Source organism: Pristiophorus japonicus, chromosome 8, assembly GCF_044704955.1.
Source record: "Pristiophorus japonicus isolate sPriJap1 chromosome 8, sPriJap1.hap1, whole genome shotgun sequence".
Classification (NCBI taxonomy): domain Eukaryota; kingdom Metazoa; phylum Chordata; class Chondrichthyes; family Pristiophoridae; genus Pristiophorus; species Pristiophorus japonicus.
In genome coordinates, this window is record NC_091984.1 from 223,442,001 (window position 1) to 223,459,440 (window position 17,440).

The 17,440-nt window shown below is 41.7% G+C and overlaps 1 protein-coding gene across 12 annotated transcripts in view; it reads left to right on the forward strand.

The window, feature by feature from the left end:
• git2a (G protein-coupled receptor kinase interacting ArfGAP 2a) overlaps nucleotides 1-17,440 on the forward strand; it is a 122,806-nt gene that overhangs the window by 49,509 nt on the left and 55,857 nt on the right. For 10 of the 12 annotated variants that reach the window (XM_070887963.1, XM_070887965.1, XM_070887969.1 and 7 more), the window contains exons 7-12: nucleotides 2,361-2,455; nucleotides 4,373-4,418; nucleotides 11,003-11,054; nucleotides 13,015-13,087; nucleotides 15,246-15,343; nucleotides 15,825-15,936. In XM_070887963.1, the coding sequence (XP_070744064.1) occupies nucleotides 2,361-2,455; nucleotides 4,373-4,418; nucleotides 11,003-11,054; nucleotides 13,015-13,087; nucleotides 15,246-15,343; nucleotides 15,825-15,936 (476 nt within the window). The remainder of the gene's footprint in view (nucleotides 1-2,360; nucleotides 2,456-4,372; nucleotides 4,419-11,002; nucleotides 11,055-13,014; nucleotides 13,088-15,245; nucleotides 15,344-15,824; nucleotides 15,937-17,440) is intronic. The other 2 variants (XM_070887966.1, XM_070887976.1) reach the window with 1 other exon arrangement.

Below are 17,440 nucleotides of genomic sequence, written 5' to 3' on the forward strand. Positions count from 1 at the left end.
GTAAAAACAGAGAGACAGCCTATTATCTGAATGGTGACAGATTAGGGAAAGGGGAGGTCCAACGAGACTTGGGTGTCATGGTACATCAGTCATTGAAGGTTGGCATGCAGGTATCGCAGGCAGTTAAGAAAGCAAATGGCATGTTGGCCTTCATAGCGAGGGGGTTTGAGTACAGGGGCAGGAAGGTATTACTACAGTTGTACAGGGCCTTGGTGAATATTGTGTACATTTTTGGTCTCCTAACTTGAGGAAGAACATTCTTGCTATTGAGAGAGTGCAGCAAAGGTTCACCAGACTGATTCCCAGGATGGCGGGACTGACATATCAAGAAAGACTGGATCAACTGGGCTTGTATTCACTGGAGTTTAGAAGAATGAGAGGAAATCTCATAGAAACGTTTAAAATTCTGACGGGTTTAGACAGGTTAGATGCAGGAAGAATGTTCCCAATGTTGGGGAAGTCCAGAACCAGGGGTCACAGTCTAAGGATAAGGGGTAAGCCATTTAGGACCGAGATAAGGAGAAACTTCTTCACCCAGAGTGGTGAACCTGTGGAATTCTCTACCACAGAAAGTTGTTGAGGCCAATTCACTAAATATATTCAAAAAGGAGTTATATGTAGTCCTGACTACTAGGGGAATCAAGGGGTATGGCGAGAAAGCAGGAATGGGGTACTGAAGTTGCATGTTCAGCTATGAACTCATTGAATGGCGGTGCAGGCTCGAAGGGCCAAATGGCCTACTCCTGCACCTATTTTCTATGTTTCTATGTTTATATGATTCTGGGATGCAGACTATCAGGTCCTGGGGATTTATCGGCCTTCAATCCCATCAATTTCCCGAACACAATTCCCTGACTAATAAGGATTTCCTTCAGTTCCGCCTTCTTGCTAGACCCTCGGTCCGCTAGTATTTCCGGAAGATTATTTGTGTCTTATTAAGAGGGCTACACTGCATGACAATGGTTTGACTGTGGTCAAGTTTTGACACTGGTGTATCTTTTAAATAGAAGTGTAACCAGGGTATGTTACTGTAGATGCTGACCCTGTGAAAATGAGAAGTATACAGCAGCATGCATTTATATAACACTTTTAATATAATAAATGCTCCAAGGCACTTCAGCGAAATGATAAATATGCTGACCAGTAGTAGAAGCTTCAGGGAAGGTGACGAAAGACATGGTCAAAGAGGTAGCTTTTGTGAAGTTGGGGTGAGAGGTAGCAAGGCAGAGAGCTTTAGGGGTATCGGGATATATTACGAGGCGTTTTGATACTGTAGAGAATGAAAATCAAGCAGTTCATGAAGTCCACAGAAGTTCAAATTGTTGTGTATTAGATGTCCATTTTGTAATCTACAGAAATAATCCAAGTATGCCAGAGTATGTTGTATTCTTCCTGATCTTTTGACCTTTTTAATGCACTGTAAATATCTCCAGTCTGATGAATCTGGGTTTCTTTATTTTAATGTGATCAAAGAGGGAGACTGTTCCCCTGTGAAAGGGGTTAGAACAGTTCACTGGGAGGGCTGGCAGCAGCTGTGGGTTTTTTCTCCACCTCTGTAAATTCAGCTGCAAACTCCACATTTACTTTGATGGAAACATGAGCTTTAAAGGATTCAAATGTAATCTTTTGCTGAAATTTCTCGTTCTGTAGCGTCCAAGAAAAAAGCAAGGATGTGTGATTTGAAGTAGCCAGTTCTGATATGGATCTATTAGCACATCTTCCTGTATTTACATTTCTATGATTTTGTCAAATTATGTAGATCAGAAGGCGGCCATTCGGCCCATCGTGCCAATGCCGGCTCTTGAATGGAGCTTTCCATTTGGTCGCACTACCCTGTTCTTTCCCTACACCCCTTCAAGTATAGATCCAATTCCCTTGTGAAAATTACTATAAATGTGCTTCCACCACACACTCTCACAGTGCATTCCACATCATCATAACTCGCTGCGTAAAAGAATACGCCCTTTTTGGTTCTTTTTGGTCAATTAATTTAAATCTGTATCCTCTGGTTACCGATCCTCCTTCCAGTGGGAACAGTTTCTACCAAACCCACATGTAATTTTGAATACCTCTATTAAATCTTTAATTGAATAATATGGGTTCTGTCATAGTGCAAGTGAATGCAAGAATAAGAGCTGAATCACCTGTTATGGTGGCTGGAAACAAGGTATACAAGTACCATTGTTTTTGTCATAACCTCACTAGTTGGTGTTGGTGTTGCTAAATATGTACAGTACTTTTCCCACGTTTTAGATTTGAGTTTGTGTCTTGTAATGCGTGGATTTCCAAATAGATCTTTTCTTTTTCTCCTTTGTCAGCGCAAGTACTCTTGACATTAAAATGTTATCTTTGTTTTGTAGGCAAGCAGGACACCATGAACTAGCGGACCGTTTAGTAGAGATCCAGTATGAACTCACTGATAGACTAGCCTTCTTTCTCTGTGGAAGGAAACCAGGTGGGTGTGAAAGATCAGCACTGGAGAATCTAGATAGTAGTGTTGCTCACTAATGTTTTATTGCGATGTGCAATTCTAACCAATAGTTTCCTCAAGAGTTGCTCTCAGGAATGCAACTTGATGCACCATGGAATGTGGGGTGCAAGTCTGCACTATGATTCCAGCATACTGAACTCCTGTTTTCAATCACGACACTATGGGCAGCTGCCAAATGGAAGCCATGCATTTCCTCCACAGGAAGAAAGGGCAAAGTAAAGGATCAATTCTTCTGTTCAATAATTCTACCTCCTTTCTATAATGTTGCTCAAGTATAGAGAGGGCTTTACAGGGAGGCGAGTCAATACCATACAGGAGGAAGAAGGGGAAGACCGAAGTTAGATGGGGAAGAAGCAGTTGCGGGCCTTGCACTTTTGTGTATTGAAGCAGTAATGGCCCCACCTCCTGATATCATTGCCTTGCCACCTTTTGCTAGAGAAAGAAAAGAAGGGGAAGAGCACTTAATTCCAGCTTGGTCAACATCCCACAGTTGATCAGAAAATAGATGTAGACCCCGAAGTACATGGGATTGTTAGTCTACTGAAGGTAGCAAGTGAAGGAGAGGCAAACCATGTTAACGAGTGCCACTGATCTAATACAGCACCTGAGAGAGAACAAGTTATTCGGCTACAAAGTTCAAAACTGCACATTATGAGAAAAATGAGTAATCCACCTTAACTTCAATCCTTCGTGAAAGAGAGACTTCCTGTTTTAAATATTTTGGTGAAAGATACACTAGGAGATAAAAAATGTCATGAATATGAAGCTCTTGCTTGTTAGATATCTACAATGCAACATCCCCTTTCCACAAGAGAGGCCAAATATTATGTACAATTGAAGGGATCCTCTGTGAACTCTCCATTTATACAGTAGTCAATATGTTGCACATATATCAGCCAATGAGAGTGTCTTATTTCCTCCCATTCCTACATTACAACAGTGACTACACTTCAAAAAGTACTTCATTGGCTGTAAAGCGCTTTGGTGGTCGTGAAAGGTGCTAGTCTAAATGCAAGTCTTTATTCATGCTAATATGTTTTCTCTGTATTCAAATGTTCATAACTTTATTTTTTCTATGCTCCCCCTTTGTAGAATGTATCCATTTATACATTTGCATGCGCTGAATAGTTTGTGTGCAACTGGTTTTAACCGACATGACACACAAATTCATAATGGCTTTAGAATTGCCATTGCAATTGTGGTTTTGGGAGTAGCTTGACTAGTGCTTACAGTTGTAGTAACTTTAAATAAGCGAAGGTTCCTCTTAATATGCTGCTTATATGCCATGTCCAATGATGTCTGCCATGTAGGGGTGTGCATTACATTGTTGTATTGATTCTGATTCTGACCTCCCTGGAGACATACAACTGTAAAGACCAATGCAAGATTGGCAGTTCCTTCAATAGATTTCACATTTAAAACCGCTACCAAATTAGAATCTTGCTGGATGTATTGTATGCTCTTCTCATCACTTTTCACTGTTTGGCATTCATCGTCAAAGCATTGTGATCCTTGAAATGTTGCAATGTGCAACTTTAATTGAGTGCCAACTCATCAAACTTGTCAATATCCAATGATGTCCTTCTGAAGGTTAAGTTTTAAGGTATCCTTCAAGTGTTTATATTGCGCTTAATGGGACAACTTCACTTCAATGAGAGTAGAATACCTTCTTCGTTCGTTAATCCAAATCATGGATGGTAATGATGGGTGTGTGCTTCAAGTCCTAAGGGGCGCATTCCCAATCCAGACTAGGTGTAACATCTGTGACCTCTTACTGGTGAGATTTCCAGCATCTGATTTGACATTTGTGCTCAAATTTATTGTGCCTGCTGTGCTTTTGTTTGAACTGTACTGCAACTCAACTATCTTCTTCCATTCCAGATCACAAGAATGGGCAGCACTTCATAATTCCACAGATGGCTGATAGGTGAGGCGGAGAGATTTTTGTTTATTACGACAAAGTCCAAATTGGTGCTTGGCTGCTAGAGCGTGTGCGAGGATGGTCTTGATGCCTCCAAAAGATGATGCACTATCCAATACTTGTAGCGGGTTAACACCAACTCGCCCGATATAAGCGGTGGGGACTGTACTTTAAGGCTTGGACATAGAGCAAAGCCTTGCAGCAAGTAGTCAGGCTATGAGATCACAATATTTAATTTAAAAGTCTGGCGTTTCTATGTGCACTGTGTTAAGTTTTCTTATTCTAAATTCCTATATCCACATTTAAACTTGTCAGGCTGTAATTACACCCTCCTGTTGCCATTTACAGTTCCTCTTGGCCCATCTTTTGTTTCTTTACTTGACCCATTACCACCCCCGTTGATTTACAGCATCATCCCTTTTGTCATTTAATGAGTCCTGCCCTATTACCGACCTTTCTTTTCTTCTTTCCTCCCCTCCTCCCCCCTTTTTCCCCTGTCTCTGTACTCGGTAATAAGCTGCTAAATCTCTTAACTTCTTCCAGTGCAGACAAAAGATCATCGACCTGAAACGTTAACTCTGTTTCTCTCTCCACAGATGCTGCCTGACCTGCTTAGTATTTCCAGCATTTTCTGTTTTTATTTGAGTTGTCCAGCATCCGCAGTGTTTTGTGATTGCTCCCTCCCCTGTAGCGCCGCTACTTGGTGGGAAGATGTAATTACACCATGCGAAGTTAACGTGCAGTTTCCCATTACACATGCGGAGATTGGAATTTATAATGGCAATATAAAATTAAGGACAAAATATTTTGCCCTCAAAATGGAGACTGAATTATATATATCTACACACCCTGATCCAAATATTCTCTGCCCTCTAACACACACACATTATTTAAACACTAAACTTCGTCTTGGTTCAAAAGCTAAATACTGCGGATGCTGGAAATTTGTAAGAAAAACAGAGAATGCTGTTAAACACTCAGCAGCTCAGGCATCATCTGTGGAGAGAGAAACAAAGTTAACGTTTCAGGTTGATGATCTTTCATCAGAACTGGAAGTTGTTGGAGATGAACAGTTTTTAAACCAATGCGGAGGCAGGGAAAAGGTGGGGGAGTTGGGGAAAAAATAAATGGGGAAGGTCTGTGATGGGGTGGAGGGCAGGAGTGATTGGTGCAAGGCAAAAAGGGGGTGGTAAAGAAACAAAAGATGGATCCAGCGGAGGTATAAATGGTTACAGCAGAATAGCAGAAGGTGAGGGAAGCATGGAAAACCTGTCAAAGTGGAGATGGCTCCTGTGGCCTGGGAACTTGGTTTTGATTCCCAGGTTCAGTGCCACAGAAGAGTAATTGGTATGAGAGAAATTTACTGCTGGGAAAATACCTGGGGGAGTTGTGCATTTATTCTTTTGAATTGGTGAATCACCTGTAGCTATGTGTAAGGTGTTGGATTTTGCGCAGTCGAAGATCATGCTTTGGATGTGAATATGCTTGTATATTTTTTTTTAACTGTAGCTGTGGTGCACTTGCACACTACTGACATTGTGGGAATTTAAATATTTGTGGCTTTGTTTCATTTTCAGTGTTCACTATAGTTTTACTTTGAATTGTAAGCATTATATTCCATTTAAACTTCCCACAGCATATTGCTTTTATTCTGATACCCTTGCCCCTGAAAACATGATGGTTCCTGTCCTTTCACTGAATGAGCTGATGATGCACCAGTGGCTGCCACCTGCTGGATTATTGAGTTACTACAACTCAATTACAAAATGGAGAAAGAAGCGGCCAAATGCACTAGTTGTAGATGTTTCATTATTTATTTTTCTTCTAGTTTTCTTCCTTCCTCTCCCGAAGGCAATGATTCCTTGCTGAGGTCAGTCACTGCCTCGTATCTCAACCAAATGTCCATTTTTCAAGCATGAACCTATACAGTGATAGGAAGTGGTTTGGCAGTTGTATCCTCACTTTATGCCCGCATATGTGCACTTCCACTGAGTATGGTTGGATAGCGATCATGAGAGTGAACTTTATATTTTATATGCTCTAAGCACAATTTAGCACATTACTTATTGAAGGAGGAAAGCACTATTCTTTGGGGAAGTATTTACAATAAAGTGCTACTCACAATGTGTTAGCTTTTGTTAGAAAAATGTTCTAAACGTCAGAGAAATTACACACTGACACTGCAGTAGCTATGTCATTGGGCCCAGGTATTAGCAATATCTAGTATTGCATTAGTTAATGGCTTACACTTTGGATCAGCAGGCTGACTGCCTCTGTTGCTGACCTCAGCTGAGCATGTGTGAGGATCGCAGCCTGATCAAAAATATCCGGCAGTCTTTGTGCTATCTCTCAATATTTACGGTCGTTACCCCTATTTTTCTTCTTGATCCTCAAATTACCAACCCTGATTGGTAGCCCTCTACCACCTCACCCATGTGGTTATTCTTTACATGTGAGCTTGACTATTCTACTGTGGGGTACACAACAGCGAAACCAATTCTGTTCTCTCCTAACGTCTATGCAGATACACTTTCGAGAAGAAAACACTGGATAGTGATCAGAAGTGGGAAAAATGTATGGATCTCTCCACCTGCTCCTCAGCTGTGAGGTGCTGAGGCCATTTGCTGCCCTCACTGAGATTAGCTAACTCAACCCAGCCCAGGAATCCAACTTGAGATATCCTGGTTCGTATGGCTTAATACTATACCAGGACTTTCATTTGCAGTGCTTTTAATAAAAAGTACCTTCTAAGTTAATTGTGAAGAAAAATCCGTAGTATATTGGGTAACGGGCAGCTGAGATACTCCAAGATACCTGTTGCATTATCTTTGGGGTGAATGTATATTGAAATTTTACAGAAAAGAGACCAAAAGAAACTAGCTCAACAAGAATAGAAAACCCTTCCTGACAAAAATCCTATTGTGGAATAAATCATGTGTACACTGTTATCTGAACCCTTGAAACATTTTCAGAAGTTTTGCAGTTTTTTTTCAGCTAAGCTCTCCCACTGGAATAGTATCATCCAAATTTATACTCTACCATTGTGATAGGATGATTGGAATATTTCACAAATTGACGGCAGCTGACAGGAAGGGAGGGTTTTAATGAGAGCTCTTACTAAGTGTCGCACTCCTGTCTGTCTGTACGTTTGTATTTATACTCAACTGTCTTCTCTCTCCCTTCTTCCTCCTTCCCCAAATTTCTGCTGGGGTACAGTATCACACACATCCACAATTCTCTGGTACCTCAGCAAGTGGCCATTCTTTATCTATGAGGTCAGACATTTTGTGTTAACGGACTATTTGGCCGCTGAAAGCACCACGGGCAATCTTGAGCTTGTCTTCACCACTCTCCAGCAGGTATCACTGGATAACAGCTGGGAGTGGGGACCCTGGATGATTTTTTTTTTCCACTCTTGCTCCCTAGGCTTTGAGGCCATTTGCAACACGTCACTCTGAGTGAGATCAGATAGTTTTACACAGAGGTCAATGGTCGACTTCCTTAGTCAGTATTGCTCAATTCCATGCTACGTGTTGTACTTACCAGCTGAATATTGGAGCCCCAGTGACATTTTTATGGTGAAATGGATCTGCAAAGTATGCAGGACTTGTTCAAAATGAATTGGCGATCAGCATGTAATTTTGATTTCATGCCGCTGGTTCTTCAGCCATCTTATGAAGTGTTTGTAATCTTATTGTATAGACTAATCAATAAATATTTTTGCACTTTCTTCACTGCAACTCTTGGGATAAAGGCACCTGTAAGTAATGCATACTAAAATAGCTACTTCTAGGCCTGATAGTTGAAGATCAATGTAATGTGTGCTCGGATACTTCTTTTAAAACTGAAATGTCATAATGTTACAGTATATTGTGAGCCTGATGTTTAACATGATAACATGAGCCTATGACTAACCTCAAATTTTGTCGTTGTGGGGATTGAACTGTCTTGAGTTGGATTAAAGATCAGAGCATCTCCGCTAATGAGAATGTGATGATCTGTTTAGCTGCTGACTCCATCTGCTGTGCACTGATGATATCAGACAGCATTTTGAAGGTTGCTGATGCGCAGTACTTGTATATTGTACAGCATTGAAGCACTGACCACACTCGATCAGCTCCACTGGGCAGGCCACATAGTTCGCATACCAGACACGAGACTCCCAAAGCATGTGCTCTACTCGGAGTTCCTTCACGGAAAATGAGCCAAAGGTGGGCAGCAGAAACGTTACAAGGACACCCAGTGCGACATCCCCACTGCCACCTTGAAGTCCCTGGCCAAAGACCGTTCGAAGTGGAGAAAGTGCATCTGAGAGGGCGCTGAGCACCTCAAGTCTCAACGCCGAGAGCATGCAGAAATCAAGCGCACGCAGCAGAGAGAGCGTGCCGCAAACCAGTCCCACCCTCCCCTTCCCTCAACGACTATCTGTCCAACCTGTGACAGAGTCTGTGGTTCTAGTATTGGACTGTTCAGCCACCAAAGAACTCGCTTCTGGAGCGGAAGCAAATCTTCCTCGATTCCGAGGAACTGCCTATGATGATGATGGTATCCAGAACCAAATGTACATGCAACACACTTAGAATTCACTTAGAATTCTGAACTAGTACAATATCGTACGCTAGATCAGTGTTGCCATATTGACGCATGTATAGCCCACCCCTGCATATTAGCTGCACCCCAAACTGGATTCCTCCTTGCTACCAGGAAACATTACGATATACACAACCCACACCTTTAAATTTAGACTGATTTTTCAAAAAAATTTGGCCTTACAGTAATTTTTTGGTCTCAAGCCACACCACAAGCACTTGATGGCCATTCTCAGCGATGCTCCAACACGTGACGCCATGGAGGGATAGGCTGGCCTCTCGATTTCCCATATTTTGAGTTCCTGGGGCAATGCTTGGAGCAACAGCTCTGATGATTGCCACAGTGACAGATGAGATGGGTCACAAGTCATCATCATCATAGGCGGTCCCTCGAACGAGGATGACTTGCTTCCACGAGTTCATAGGTGTTTCGGTGAAGGACCCGATGTTCCAGTCCTAAACTCCAATTGAGGGGGTGGAAGATGTCTATGCATGGATTCTTTTAACGTGGGGTGACCGTTGCACCCCAGCCACCACACGGGCTTGACAGAGCTAGGTCTTGGTCCAGTATCAAAGATTAACCAAGACAACTGGAGACCTGCTCTGCTGCACGGACCTAGCACGCACACATATCGCAGTGTGGGCTGCCCCGGGCCTTCGGCTCTTCTGGGTCCCATACCCTCATCTGTCGCATCTCCGCCACGATCTCTCACCGCTCCTCCGCCATAAACATTCACTGCATCCCGCCACAAACACTCGCCGCTCATCTGCCCCGACCTTCCCACTCCTCTGTACCTGGGTCTTGCCGATGTTCCTGCCCACGCTCCAAAACGGCGATCAGGATTTTGATTACGTCGTCCATCTCAAAAACGTCGCATACTTGGAGTAGCTCACGCTGGAGGTTGAAGTGGTACGCCGCTCCAGCTCTTTTATAGTCCGACCTGGGGTGAATGATCAGCCATGATATTGAATGGTGGTGCAGGCTCGAAGGGCCAAATGGCCTAATCCGTCACTTATTTTGTATGTTTCTATGACCTGCGGAGCTGTTCTCTCACAGGTCGGGGGGGTCACAAGTACTGCCTTCCGCAACCCATATTATGAGTAATACTGTCCTGGATGATCTTATGTGACTTCAACTTGTATTTATATATCACCTTTAATGTGGTTAAAACCTCCCAAGACTCTTCACAGGAGCATTATCGAACAAAATTTGACACCAAGCCTCCTAAGATATTAGGGTTGATGACCAAAGCTTGATAAGAGGTTGGTTTTAAGGAGCGTCTTGAAGAGAGGTAGAAAGGGAATTCCAGAGCTTAGGGCTTTGGCAGCTGAAGGCATAGCCACCAATAGTTGAACGATTAAAATCGGGGATGCTCAAGAGGCTAGAATTGGAGGAGTGCAGATATCTGAGGGTTATGGGGCTGGAGGATATTTGAAAACAAGGATGAGAATTTTAAAATCGATAGAATTTTAAACCTTCATAGGATCTCAGGTTGTCATAGCAATCAAGACACCAAATCCCAGTATTGAAGAGCATCAAATGTTGGGTGCTCTAACTGAGCAATATTGCATCTTTGTAATATTGTTGAATTTGATTTTGGAGGAAGAATTGGGTCCACCACAGGACTCTTGTCTCTTTCATGTTGATACCAGAATCATACTGGGGTACAATTCTAAGTGTAACACTCCACAGCTGCCCCAGCTGAGATAAGCTGATCGAGCAGAAGACCAGGAATCTAACCTAGAATGTTCCTGGTCTATATGACTCTGTACCACACCAGGCTGTGTGATCTTGTACACTGAGCCATCTGGAGTACTACTTTTTTCTCTTTCTCAAACATTGCCCATTTCATGGCTTTAAATTGCTTAACCAAGTTTGCCAAAACATGCCAGCTGTACTGGTTTGGAAATAACTATCTCAGAAAACTGTTTAAAAATATCATACTGCTCTGTGTTTATATTACTTCATTAATAATGGTGTTCTTTATCCTCGATCTTCAGCAGTTTAGATTTGTCAGAACTCGCGAAGGCAGCAAAGAAAAAGCTTCAGTCGGTAAGTTTTCTTCTTGGCCTCGCTGAGTCTTGTGGCAGAATACAAGACTGGTATACAAAGAGCCTGGATTTGAATACTGACCTTAAGATTATACTAAGATGCCTATTGCACGTATGTCTGAGACGGTTTGTCTCTGACATTTGAGACATTTCCTGTGCATGTTGCTCATCAAGAACTAGGTATCCTCATTCACATTGCACTCCATAATCCTGCAGATCAGATGCCCAGAAATTGCAAATGGATCCTAGAAAAGCTGCCTAAAATGTTGAATTACTTTACACATTGCACAGTGAGAACTATAAGTCTCTAGTGCTCAGTAATATGTGCAATTTTAGCGCTGCATTTACCATTTGGCCTGATCAGTATGCCTGCTGATGGTGATGCAGTGATCACATTTAGATCATTACATAATTGCTCTTTCATCTTGGGAAGACCTAGATAAGTACTGGATAGAAGGGTTTCCAACTTCTACCAGACACAATTCCAAATGAGTTATGTATGTAGAACAGTGTATTTAAAAATAACTCTACCGTTTGCCTCTCCCTCCCTCCCTCCCTTCCACAGAATCATGTAGATTTTGCCACGGGTGGAAATAGAAGTAGCCATAATTCCACCGTCCTACGGCCAGTTCCTCCGGTCTAGTAGTCATGAATACTGGTGTAGTGCTTTTCTTTCACAATCAACAGGTGCTCATTGATGCCATTTGGCAGGTTATTTCATTTCACTGCAATCTGCGCAAGTCCAGCACCAGTAGTGACAGTGCCTCATCTGCCTGGCTGTACCAGAAGAATGTATAGCTGGCTTCATGTCGGCAGCTATTTCCTTCTAGCCCACCTGGTCTCACTCAGTGCAGGAATGTCAGTGTCATGGTGAGCCAGTTCTTCTGTTGCCATGGCAGTTTTCCACGGCCCTTTCTGTACCATCTTTTGTCAAGAAGAGTTGCGATATTTCCGGAAACCAAAGTCATGTTCTTTTATTACATGCTTTATGACTCAGTGTAAAAAGTGGCTATAGCCATGGTTTGACAGTGGTCAATTGGCTTGGCAGGAATTATTGATGTCACCTTTTTCTAGCCAACTTCCCCATGTGGGGTGATGATTGCAAATGCTAAAGAGGATTGCGAAGTCATTGGTTGCCTGGGGCACAATCCAAATCAGTTGCATTGAAGTCTACAGGTATAGTTCCAACATTACCATGTCTGTTAGCTCACCACTCGGGCAGCATTGTAGGACTTTGATGATCTTTGCCAACAAAAAAAAAGAAAATGGGTTTAAGTGAAATGAGTTTGCACTGAGCCATTAATACACTCTCATCCCTCAGTTTGTGCTGCCAAGGCAGAGTGGTTGACAAACTTTAAATGCTATCTGTGAGGTTTACACACAATCTCTGAGCTCACTTCACCTTGTGATATGGCAGTAGACAGTAGCTGAGGGTCTGCGGATTCTCTAACTCCGTAGCCCTAAATTTCCACCCCTATGCAGGATGGTCAGATTCTGCGTGGGTGCTGACCAATTTCTCCCAACCATTTCTGCTGTTTAACATCCTCTTCCCAGCATGGATGGCGTAATGTTCTTATGTTCTTATGTAATTGGCAGCAAGGCTATTCAAGTTAGAAGGCACACAAACTCCTTCCCTATACTTTAGATTGTAGTCAAGAAGGGGGAGAGAGGGAAGGATATGGAGATTTTGCTGGGAGCCAGAGAGATTTCTTGCCAATTTCTTTTTTTGTAAATCTTGGAAAAGATGAACTTGGAAGGAGTTAAAGCAGTAGTGATCTTTTAATGTAATATGTGCAGATTCTTTCATTCAGTTCACAATTCCTTTTCATGCGCCAGTCGTTTTTCAATTTGCCTCTCTAGCATCTTAAACATTGTCAAAGCACTGTGAATGGTTTATATAGTTGCACTTTAGTTGCATTTTATCTCGAGTAATAAAATGTTCTTTCTGCTTCTGTTTCTAGTTAAGTAATCACTTATTTGAGGAACTAGCTATGGATGTGTATGATGAAGTAGATCGAAGGGAGACTGATGCAGGTGAGGATTTCGCTGTGAAGTGTAATCCAATATTGTGATACACTCGCAATCTTGCCTGCTGTTCTGAAAAGGGAGCTCTGTTTTGAATAATCTACATGAAATTCCCCTTCTTGGCTCTTTTATATAAAAACATTTTTTTTTAAGTTTACAGGTCTTTCTCATAACCTACCTATTTTTTCCAGAGCACAGCACATCAAAGTTGTGGGAGTAAACAACCCTCTAGAAATGATACCAGAGCATTGGCCCCTCAACTTAGAACCTCCAATTTTTAGCTAACCTTTTAAATCTTGTTCCTGGAGGGTGTTTGCTGGTTTTAGCTGGGTCCAGTGGGATAGGAAACCAGTTTTGGCTAAGGGGTCTTCTTTGTACTAACAGATGATGTCTCCTTGCAGGACAAACTAGAAATAAATTAATGATATCCGTGGAAGAACGAAAAATGTGCATTAACATTCTGCATTATCACTTCTCTTGCAAATGTCTCAAAGCATTTTGCATGCAGTGCACTTGTTTGCAATAAGGTGCCTGTGGCTATCTAAGCAAATGCAGTAGCCATATTACGCAATAAACCACAATAAGATGAATGATCGTTTAACCTGGTTTTGTTGTTGAGAGAGGAATGCTGGGAGGGGTGTGTGAGTGGGAGAGAATTTCTCCGATTTGATTTCTCACAGTAAGTCAGTGTAAACAGTCTCTTTGTTTGTAGTGTTGCAAGTTCTCTCTGTGTGCCTCTCCTGTTTTGCCCGTTGTCAATTCCCTATTCCACTCATTGCCACATCGTGTAACAAGGTAATTAAAGTTGGTGCCCAGCAGTAAGCTGGGAACCAAAATTATAAAGTGATCAGGAGTCTGAGATGCATTGAACCTTTGTCGACTAATGCTGTGTATGTCTTCGTGCTCTCTGCTGCCCATTTCTGCATGACCACGTTATCCTAGCCATCTATGTATTGCCAAGACTTTGTGCTTCCCCACACCTTGGAGCATTTATCTCTCCACTGACCATAGTATGGTAAGTAAGCTGGTTCCAAACACACAGAACCAGTAACTTATTTTGAAAGTGCTTATAATGCCAAACACAATTCATTAGTTTCCAACTGAGCGAGGAGGTGAGATGGAGGGCTAGAGGTAAGTTTGCAAAAATGGGTAGTAGGAGGGGTGGAGGCTGGAGTCATGGGCAGCAGCTGTCAAGAAGAGCGTGATTGGCTCTAGCAAGAATAGTGAGGACCAGCAAAGTGGAGTGGAGGGGGGCCAGCGGCAAGGCACTGTCAAAAGTTACCGGCTGGTTGGGGCCTCTATCACTGTACACTTGAAGATGGCACTTTCAGGATAAGCTGGGAGGGGTGGGGGGAGAATGGAGACTTAACTTGCAACATTAGCATGGTTTAGGATGGCTGTCTGAGCATCAAGAGGACACTTCCCCTTTTTGAGGTGGAGCGAACGTACAGGTGGGAGAGCGTGGGCCTTGTAGAGATGTGGATGGAGGAGAGCTGATGTATGGGAGCTCCCAGTAGAGTTTCGGATCACTCACCTATTGCAACAGTAGAGCTGGGTGACGTGCCACAAGTGTTGGGAGGACTAAATACAGGCATTACTGTCACCTATTATAATCCTGTTACACTCGGTATTATCATGGTTACAAAAGCATTACTAAATTATGGTAACAGGAAATAGATGCGACAGAGGAAAATTTTGGAATTTATATATTTATATTATTTAAATAGCTTTCTAGATAACGTGCATTTTCATGGATGCGACGACACCTTCATTCTGTTATAATGGGAGCATAGTTACACAAGGGACCACAACTAGGATCTTAATTCACAAGTAAGCTGGTTTATTAGTTGTTTTAATTTCTGTGACATGATCAGAACTCAATCATTAAATCTTGCAAGAGATGGGTTTGAAAATGAACTTATCATTTCCAATACAGTTACCACCCCTTTGCATTGATAGTGCTGTAGTATGAGAAAGGAAAGCATGAGTTTATAGATCAGCTACTTTACAATTACGGAATCTACTTGGAGCAGTCTCTAGATTTGGTTCTTGTACACTCTGAGAGGCAATGATAAATATGGATCAGAATAGTTGCCTTGAGTTTCTATTTATTTTTTACACACTACTGCATAAAAATGTTCGAGTTAACTGATTTTTCTCTGCACAGTTTGGCTGACAACTCAAAACCACAGCACCCTGGTAACTGAGACAACAGTTATTCCCTTCCTTCCTGTGAATCCAGAGTACTCGTCAACTAGGAATCAGGCAAGTTTTCAATAAATGCTTTGTTGTTGCAAGCACTATAAAAGGGAGGAACTGTCACATAATCCAGTTGATGATGTCTGTATGCTTACTAGCATCATAAAAATAGAAAGTGTTAATACAGCGCGGGTAAATCAGCTTGTGGAGACCCTTTGTCAGTTCCAAGAAAAGTCTCCACCCGTAATGTTAACCTGTCTTTTCATATATTACTGAATCTGCTGCACGTTACCAACATTTTCTGTTTTAGATTTTCAATATTAAGTGTTCCTTTTATCTCTAGTCGTCTGTTGCGAAGTTTTATACGTTTAAATTGTTGTCTGGAGGGAGTTTGAAAGCTAACAATTACTTATTCATGATGTAAAGTTATGAAGTTCTGTTCTGGAGATTTTATTATCACAGAGCTACTGTCTTCATTCATAACATCACTAAGATGTTGCACACAATCAGACTCTAATCTGTACTTTCCTTTCATTGTAAATTGCAGGGAAGACAGAAGCTGGCGCGGTTTAACGCTCACGAGTTTGCCACTCTAGTCATTGATATTTTAAGTGATGCCAAACGGAGACAACTGGGGAATCCTGTCACTAGTCCTAAAGGTGTGTGTGCTTTCACTCATTTAAAATATATATCGGCTTTCAAAATGCATTGCAGTTGTTACAGTGGAGACTGGATTAAAATGCAGAATTCTAATGTACTATTCCCATTCACTGTCACTTTGTGTAGAAGCCTTCCTCATGCAAACGTAACCTTTAGCGAGTTAATAGTGTTCATCAGGACTCAACTGTATCACTAAAGTGAAAGGAGAAAGGGGAGTGCCACATCTCTGCACTTAGTGTAAATCTGTACCAACAATATCATTTTCCAAAGATCAGTTGGTTATCAGTTAATTAAATTAGAAGAGTTTGATCAATCTTCATTTAGTGTGGATCACTGAGTGTACTGGCTGGCCATTCCGTAACAGCTGTTCCTACAAAAAAAAGTGAATAAAATGTCCCATAAATTGTGAAATGTGTATGTTGTTAAAAGAACAGGTCTGCTGGATTTTTAGAAAGGTGTAATCTACTCTCAATTTCAGATGACTGTTGAAACATCTGTATCGGAGATTTCTCCCGTGCGATCAATCCCCAGTTTGTTTTGTTCATATCTATAATAAAGCTTAAGCAGATGAGATGTTTTGAACCATTTATGTAGCAGTTTAAACTTTATTCAATAATTTTCTGTTTGAATTCTTGCCATACCATGTTGTATTTTATTTTATTCAACATGATGCTATATTTCAGTTAGTTCTTCACATGGTAATGCTGTATGCTTTGTCTGAGCAGCATGAATATTTTCTAAATACACCCTTCAAAAAACAATTTAATGTAATTTATTCTTCCTTACCTTGGATGTTCCAATTAAATAGGTAACGGTCCAAAGCTTATAGTGCAGGATAGCACTAAAGTTGAAAAAGTTAGGGAAGAAAGAAAGACTTGCATACATATAGTGCCTTTGACGACCTCAGGACATCCCAAAGCACTTTTTTTTTAAAGTAATATAGGAAACGCGGCAGCCAATTTGCACATAGCAAAGTCCCACAAACATCAGTGTGATAATGATCAGATAATCTGTTTTAGTGATGTTAGTTGAGGGATAAGTATTGGCTAGGACACTGAGGCTTACTCCCCTGCTCCTCTTCAAAATAGTGCCATGAGATCTTTAATATTCACCTAAGAGGGCAGACGGGGTCTTGGTTTTAACGTCTCAACCAAAAGACGGCACCTCCGATAGTGCAGCACTCTCTGCACTGGAGTGCTAGCCTAGATTTTGTGCTTAAGTCTCTGAAGTAGGACTTGAACCCACTACCTTCTGACTCAAATGAGAATGCTGTAACTGAGCCACAGCTGACGCCTAAGAAGACAGAGCAAATCAAGATAGAGTGATTGGAAGATGCCAATCTTAAATTTTAAAAGCTTGTATACTGTAAGAGAAAAAGAAGATTTGGAGAAGTAAAGAATTGCACAGATGTGAGATCCTAGGGAGGAATGAGTTACAGAAATCAAGATTCATCACAATGAGAATGCAGGGAGATAGAAGTATATGTAGGATGTGTAAGACTTA